General features: G+C 43.9%; 1 protein-coding gene across 2 annotated transcripts in view; it reads left to right on the top strand.

The window, feature by feature from the left end:
- Positions 1–2,245: 2,245 nt before the first annotated feature.
- Positions 2,246–8,452, top strand: part of NPTN (neuroplastin) — a 45,624-nt gene continuing 39,417 nt past the window's right edge. Inside the window, exon 1 of one of the 2 annotated variants that reach the window (XM_082198727.1) lies at positions 2,246–2,637. In XM_082198727.1, coding sequence (XP_082054853.1) covers positions 2,541–2,637 — 97 coding nt within the window. In that variant the 5' untranslated portion in view covers positions 2,246–2,540. The remainder of the gene's footprint in view (positions 2,638–8,452) is intronic. The other variant, XM_082198728.1, reaches the window with a different exon arrangement.

The raw sequence follows: 8,452 nt of genomic DNA, 5'->3' as shown, positions 1-8,452 counted from the left end.
AGGCACATGGAAGTTACACGTTACTTCTTTATGCAAGAGTTGATTTTAATAATCTTCTAAATAGTTTTAATACCTGCTATTTAATTGTGTGTGTGTTTTTAACTGCTCACTGTTTTTAACCATTTCCTCAACCCTTTCAGAGCTATAATTCACTTTTAACCGAAACATGCATTTTTTTACAGGACCCATTTCTTAATCTTTTACCATGTATGTGCATGGAGGTAAAGCTCCCACTGCAACCCAGCTTGGACCAGGCTGTGACCCACAAGCTGGTCCTGACCCACCCATTGAAGACCAGTCTTCTAGGGGGGCTTCCAAACTATTGCTATTTTTTTGTGGAATTCAGTCGCATTCCTGCAAATTGTGCAAGACCCCTCAAACAAATCGGGTTGAGTGAGTGTGCTGTTTCTGATAAGAAATTGAAGGGGACAAGCTGCAGTCTAGAGATTTAGAGACACAGAACTTAAACTGGGCTCTTTAAGCATCCTAGTGTGGCCGCTGGGTTAGTGTTAAGATTTTAAGATTCATAGATCCCTTTTTTGCAATTAACCAAAATTTCACAAAATAATGAGCAAGCTTAATATTTGGATTTATTTTTTGTCTCATCTACCAAAATGGTAGATGACGGTCCAGGAATCAGCGTGTTTTTACATGAGTAGAATGTGTCCTTTTATTTAAAATGCATCTCTGGGTTATTTGTGGGAAGTTTTTAATGTGTGATATTTTAGTGTATTTTTGGTTTCTATGGAAGCCGCCATTATTATTATTATTATTATTATTATTATTATTATTATTATTATTATTAGTGGGGCCTGCCTGGTGTTTTTACATGAGTAGAATGTGTGCTTTTATTTAAAAGGCATATCTGGGTTATTTGTGAGGCATAGGAATTCATTCATTTTATTTTTTCCCCAGAATATAGTCCAGCCCCCCGCAAGGTCTGAGGGACAGTGGACTGGCCCCCTGCTGAAAAAGTCTGCTGACCCCTGGTCTAGACGGGATTACTGCATCATGCTTTATATGAGCCCACTTTTGAAAAATGTTTTAACGGTCTAGGTTTCCCCAAGATGCTTATTTTCTATTTACAGTTTACTTATTCTGTAGTAGGAATCATTCAGTCCTATGAGTCTCGACCCAGCCTACATTTCCCCCTTGAATTTAAGAGTCCTGTAGGACCAGACCAAGAACCAACACTGAGCGTAGTCTCCACAATTGCACACACATTCTTATTTAATGCACAATGATATTTAGCAAAGCTGTCTTGAACAAGTCCTCACCTGCAGCGTGATGTGGCCAAGCTCAGGCACAGGGTTGCTGCTCACCCCAGTCAGGACCAGTCCTACCATTAGGCGGAGTGTGGCAATGGCTCGGATGTTGGCGATGACAAGGAACCAGCAAGATGTTGGAAGACTGTGCCCCCTAAGCTACCCAGTTGCTCTCAGGTGCAAAATGCTGTCTGGTTGAAAAAATGCTGTCTGAAGTAAGAGTCAGTTGCCAATTCAGGCAGCTTCTATGCATGAAATTGGGAGGTGTGGGGGTGGGGGAGAGAGTCAGAATCTTACCCTTTGCCTCAAGCCTCTGTCAGATGCAGCTCCGCCCCACAAATCCAGAAGCCGATTCGGTTTGTTGGAGCCCAGATCTCCCGCCAACCGACCCCCTCTTCCCAATAATTATAAGCCATTTAAAACACACAGACGTCTGCTTACAGGGTGGTGCACCGCAAAGCGCAAGGCAGCACCTCCGCCGCCACCCACCGCCTGAATTTCCCAGTCGTGTATGCAAATACATTCACATGATCTCACGCCAATTGCCACGGGCCAGATCTTCCTGAGCATCTGTGCAGAGAGCCCCGGATGAGGTCCGCGGGCGTTTCTGCGGCTGGCCATTCCTCATTTATTCCCATTGCAGAGTTTTCCCTCCCACTAATTCCTCATATGGGGGTTGGGGTGTTTTCAGAGGAATTAGTGGGAGAAAAATATATAGGAAAATATATTAGTGGGAGGAAAATATATAGTTTTCAGAGGAATATAGTGGGAGGAAATATATATTTAAAGGCACGAGGCGGGCGGAGGTTGCAGCCGCTGCCTCTGCACTTGCTCCAGAACCGGTTCCCTTCGCCTCGTCACGTGCCCCCCTGGGAAAAAAAGCGGCGGGAGGCGGAGCTTCCTCGCCCTCGCCCCGCCCACACGCTTCCCTCAAGCCCTGCAGATTCCACCCTTCCTCCTCCTCCTCCTCGCGCGAGAAGTGGGGGCCCAAGTCTCGCGAGGCTCCGGCGCTGCGGTAGAAGGAGCTGCTCGGCTGCGCTGAGGCGAAAAGGGAGGGAAAAAGGCGGGCGAAGGCGACGGGAAGGACGGCGGAGAAGGAACCTCGCCCGGCGGCGGCGGCGGCGGAGACCGAGCGAGCGGCTGCTGCTGCCTGAGCGCCCCCTCCCCCCACCCCCGCTCTCGCGCTCCTTCATTCCTCCTCCTCTCATTCTCTCTCTTTCTCCCCCCCCCCGCCCTTCCTTGCCCTCCTTCTCCTCAGCCGGCTTGCGGACCGGGATGCTGCTGCGGGGCTCCGGGCCGCTCCCCGCGGCTCTCTCCCTCCTCCTGGCCGCGGCGGGGAGCCTCTTTCCGACGCCGGCCGGCGCGCAGAACGGTGAGAGAGGGCGGCCGGGGCCTGTGAGGGGAGGGCGGGAGGGGGGGCGGGAGGCGAACCCGAGAGCGAAACCCGCCTGAGGCGGTGATTGACAGGTGGGGGGAGGGGGCGCCTCGGTCCCGCGGCGGGGGATGCCGCAAGGGGTGGGAGGTTGTCGCGCGGTGGGCGGGGCGTTTCAGGTGTGTGTGTGTGGGGAGGAGCCTAGGGAGGGGGAGGGGAGGAGCACCTCCCTGCGGGAGCTGGGTTCAAATGCTGGCTCAACCCAGTAGATTAACTTGGCAGTGACCTTGGGCCGGGCGGCCTCCCATTCATCACTCATTCTGGTGGTTAGCTTGGAGGGGGGAGGACGGGAGGGCCGGCAAGCCTGGGTAGGGGGTAGACTGGGCAGTGGGGTGGGTGTGGAAGAGAAGGAGGGGGGTGAGCCTGAGATGACCAAAGGGACGTGGTTTCAAATTCTGCTGCAGGAAGGGACCCCCACCAGGTGACCTTGGATCAGACAAGCTCTATTGTTATAATTATTAATGCTGTTTACAGTGGATTGTTATTATTATTTTTTAAAAAATACCGACTCCTAACTGTTGGGGGGGATACTTTATGGAAGGTGGTATACAAATGCTTTAAATTAAGTATATGTATGTAAAGAGCAGTTTTGTTCTATCTTGCAGAGTTCTTTGTAAGAATAATAAGGTAATTGCCTGAAGTGCATTAAGCGTGCTCAAGGACTGCTGATAATCAGTGTGGCAGAGTGGTTTGAATGTTGGCCTGTGACTACGCAGACCCTAGTTCAAATTTCCACCTTGCCGTATAGCTTCCTGACTGACCTTTAAGCTGGACTGTGTCTCTCATCTGCAATATAAGGATAATAACTTAGAGGGCTGATGTGAGGATTAAAGGGGGGAGGCAGGGCAGTGTGTCCTGACCTAAGTTCATTGGAGCAGAGGGAAGGGGAAGAATAAAAATTATATAAATGAAAATGGCAGCTGAGAGAATATGAATTGTAGAAAGCTGTGAAGAGGGAAGCCTTGGGGTGGGTCAGGGAAGAGAGTGGAAGAAGAAAACCAAGGATCCAAAACATGTAGTCATGAACTACTCCAGATGGCCAATGAAACTGCTGTTTCACACTCTGGTGAACATGATAAGGTAGGGATTGAGGGAACTTGCAGTAGGTTTTTGGCAGAGTATGTCAGTACATGCTGATGAGCAAGCACTTCATAACTCTCATACAGCCTTTTGTTTTCTCTCATCATGAGCTTTTCTTTTTGATAATTTGTCATAGTACCTAACTTATCAAGTTAGAAAACAGAGGGCTGTTAAAATCCTTAGATACATCTAATTCTAAACCAAAAGGAGTCTGTAGGTGCAAGCTTTAGGTAGCCATTCCTCCCTCTCTTTCGTAGCCTCTTGGGGTGTGCCACTTTGAACAGTGTGTGCTGTTCTCCTGGTACATCTCTATCCACCTACTGCATCTTTGGTTTTCTTTAAATGATTTATAATGCAATTGCTTTTTAGTTTCTTAGCAACTAAAGCGTTCTTTTGATAGGTCTGTGATGGAAACCCTGGATTTTTTTCTTTCTAAAGAGTGCTGTAAGAAATCTAGCATTGCATATGTCTCCTCCTTGACATTGATTTGCACCAAGTGCATAATGATTATTAGTGAAGCCAGTAGAACACAGGTTGATTAAAGGCAAGTTTAGCATGGCTGAGAAGGCTGAGCGTGAACATGTATTTAGACATAAAATCCAGTATCATCTTTGCTCAGTAGGTGTGTACTTGTGGGGCAGTATTACATGATAAAAACAGATGTAAGTTAAATGGCATTGTAAACTGTTTTATTGGTGTAGAAGCATAGGTTTTTTCCCTAGCTTGAAAAATATATTTGAGTGGACAGTATCTTCTAATGTTGCACAATGGCTTTTTGGGTAGCCTTTTAAAGAAGTCAAATGACCCTGTGTATAAATATTTTTTGTCTTGCTATGTACAGCAGTTCGGTTACTGTGTTTCTCCTGTAATTTGGGCTGTTGGGTTTTAGCTTAGGTGAGTACTTAATTTCTGAACCTTGACTCAGACAATCTTGTTGAGAAAAAATTGGCTAGCAAAAGGAAGTAAGAATGGAAGAGAAGCAATGCCTGAAAATCTGGACTAGGTTAGTGCAACCCCACTCAAGGTAGAAGAAAATTGTAGGGTTGGAGACATGGATTTGGAAATAAGTGTAGAAATGTCTCAGAAAATTAGTGGGAACTCATTCCTTATATAACTTCACAGTTGTGTAATTTGGTTATATTCTACTTCTGTCAGACATGCTGCCTGACAATAAAGATCTGGAGATTTTTATGCTAGCTGTTGTCTGAAGTGTTCATCTTTTATGCTGTCTCTTTTGTTTACGTGAAATGAGGTGAACAGTCTCTTCACATTTGAGTTAAATGATGAATGTGTCTGTAGGCTTTGAATAAAGTGATGGCGTTTGACTTTGTTAGGATAAAATAGACTGGACCTCTGCAAACATTCGCTTTGTTATAGTGAGCAGATGCCTGCAGAAGAGGCAATATATTACTTCATGGAAGGGGAATCAGGCTGAAGAAGCCCTGTGCCTGCATTCAAATGGCTGTAGCTGGACTTGAAAACCCCCTGTTGGCATGCACAGTTCATAAAGCACAAGTTTTGTATTTTTTGTGCTTGGAAGAGAAGAGAAGAGAAGAGAAGGGTTTCAAATTCTTTATTGCAGTGATTAGGATGGTTATTAAAAGTAAGAACGCACTCAGTTCCAAGAGTGGCTGTTCTGAAAGTTACCTTTCAGTCTTCAAAAAACATCCAACTGCTGAATAAGTCCTTTCCTTAATTAATATAAAGCTACCTGCCATCGTGAGCCTCTTAGTATTGGATACATTGGCACCTGTGATGTGTAGATTGGATGAATGTGGTGTGCCCTCCTCCTTTATTTTATTTATTTAAAGCAGGCTTCCTCAACCTCGACCCTCCAGATGTTTTGAGACTACAGTTCCCATCATCCCTGACCACTGGTCCTGCTAGCTAGGGATCATTGGGGTTGTAGGCCAAAAACATTTGGAGGGCTGAGAAAGCCTGCTTTAAAGTGTCTTCCACTGGTTTTTAAGCCAAAAACTTTCCTGGAGCGAATTATAAAAATCAGTGGTAAGTTAGTCTCTGCCCTCAGGCTTTTTCCTTCAGTGGGTTGGGTTTTTCCTATATAACTGATGGCTATTTAGATTGCAGCTGGAAACTGCCCGAAGAACCTTGCTGACAGTAAAGCCACCATAATTTTCTCATGTACACACCCCTGTGAAAGTAGAATTGGAAGGCAGTAAAGACTTAGAGTGAACAGTAAAGCAAAATATTCATTTGGATCTTTCAGCTTGTGTTCTTGTGAGCCATATACAGCAAAGGTAAAATCCCCACTGAAAACCCACAATATGGTGCAGGCAACCAAGTTGTAGAACAAATTGTAAACTTTAGAATACCCTTATCAGTTGGACTTAAATAACAGAACCAAGCACCGATTTGAACAGAAAATATAAGCTCTGTTTGCTTTCCCAATATTTTAAAAATGTCTACTTTAGGTATACTCTCCATTCTTCTTTGATGTAGACATGGTTTAGTTCGCATTTGCTAGTAGTTACTTTTAGGAAGGAAAAAGAAGCTACTATGGGCTGAGGGTGGCTCTGAGAGTAGAAGAGTGTAGGCTTTCCCCTTGTGCCTTGCAATCTGTGATACCACAACAATTTGCAGAAGAGGGGCTGCTGATACCGCACTGCACTCAAGTGTTGCTGATACAGGCAACCCCCAGTTTACATGGGTCTTGTGTTCTGGGTCATCACCTGCTTTTGTGAAATCACCTGTAATTGAAAAAAAACCTGTAAAAAAACTGCAAACAACCTGCTTCTCTCATGTTCTGTCCTTTTAGTGGCATCGTTTAGGACATTTCCGTGTCACTGCAGGGTTCAGCACTCTGCATGGTGGTTAGGTGACACTGGGTTCTAGTAGACCTGCTCCGGCTCTTATAAAACCTTGGGTTTAGTCCTTTTACCTCACTGAGTGTCTTGTCACTGAGGTAAAGTCCAAGCTACTCTGCCCGTAGCTGTTTTCTTGCGGAACATTTGGTTTGCCCCTAGACTGCCAGCACTGATGGGGCAAGAGGCAATGATCTGGATGTCTCCTTGTTGAGGCAACCTTCCCATATGCTTTTGTAGTATCTATACTTTTTCATGCCAGTATCTCTGAATTGAAATGGACTATTAGACCCTCTCTTTGTGCATTAGTATTTTAGTTAACGGTCACTATCAGATGCTGCTGTTTGTTTTTCTTTTTCCTATTATTAACAGTAATTGGAAGATTACAATGCTCATTTTTGCCTTTGGTTGTTGTCATATTGAAATGAATTTAATTATTGTATTTTGTTTCTAGCTGGAAAATAACCAATTGAATCATTTAAAAAATACAACAACAATCCTGTGCACACAACTTTTTATAACTCCTGCAGCTGGTGATGATTTTACCTATGCAGATATTATAATTACAGCATCATATTTCTTTCCCCTAATGGATGACATGGGTGTGCTCTAGCCCCTATGCAGTTTAATCTTTATTTAAATAATCTCTAATAATACTCTGCTTGAGAACACCACTTGTCCAGACTGGTCTGCTCAGAAATCTCTTTGTTACTACAGTACATGCCAGTGGTACTGTATTATTCTCACTGGCTTGGACTTGACTCATTACTGAATTCTTCAAGGCAGAACATTTGTTAATCAGCTAAGTAAACTGATTAGAGGTTTTGATGATTAAGCAGTATATAAATTCTGTTAAATAAAACAAATAAAACAAAAAATAAAACAAAAGAACTATAAAATGAAAGATTAATAAATAATACAAAGAACTATAAGAATTATAAATGGGCCCTGGTTTTCAGTCCACTCTATCCTGGTCACTTCAGATTCAAAATACTATATTGGGGTACAGTGCATTCTATCAGCACTGTTATAAGTTCTACTGTTCAAAATAAGATCAGAATATATCTTTGGTTTTGAAGGTGTACAAAGTCAAAGTAGACGGCAAAATTATGTACAGAGTTCAGCTTTGGATACTGGAGATGAATTCAGATACCACTTCTAACTAATGTATCTAAGCAGCATACAGTGAAATCAATACAGTATATGCAGTGCAAATAGGTTAAGATAAAGATCCTAGTTACAATATATATAAATGTATTAACACCAGAAACAATGTGTGAAGAGATAAAAGTACAACTGTGGTTAAACCTTAATCAGAAAAGGCTTGTGTAAAAGGTTACTAATAGCAGAAGCTATTTTGTGGCTTATATGCATAGGGTGTTCCATAAAGGGAATTAGCCAGAAAAGGCCCTGTGCCCCTCTCCTGTCAACTGCTGCATTTGGTGTACCCAACAAAGATTCTCCAGCTGAATGTAGTGAATGGGCAGGGATGTGGGGGGAGAGGCAGTCTTTCCAATAACCACCTGCGACCAGTGTTAGAAACTGGGATAGAAAAGCTATTTGTCACATGGCTCCTGGAACCTAGGTTATGGGCCCAAAAACTGAATGGCTAGTGGTCACACCCCTCCCATGCTGCAGCACTTTCTGTTCATTTTTTCATGGAGAATTTATTTGGTTCTTTTTGCTGTTTGTGGTATTTGGAGGGTTGTAACTAGCCATAGCAAAACAGGTCACACAGAGAGCACAGTGGGACTTAAATTTAGGCACGTATAGGACAGTAACACCCAATGAAATTCATGGTTGAGTGGGGATTTGAATACTGGTCTCCCAGGTCCTGGTCTTACACACACTAA

Source organism: Podarcis vaucheri, assembly GCF_965113315.1.
Source record: "Podarcis vaucheri genome assembly, chromosome: 14".
NCBI lineage: Eukaryota > Metazoa > Chordata > Lepidosauria > Squamata > Lacertidae > Podarcis > Podarcis vaucheri.
Note: the sequence above shows the minus strand (reverse complement) of the source record. Positions and strands in the feature narration are given on the sequence as shown.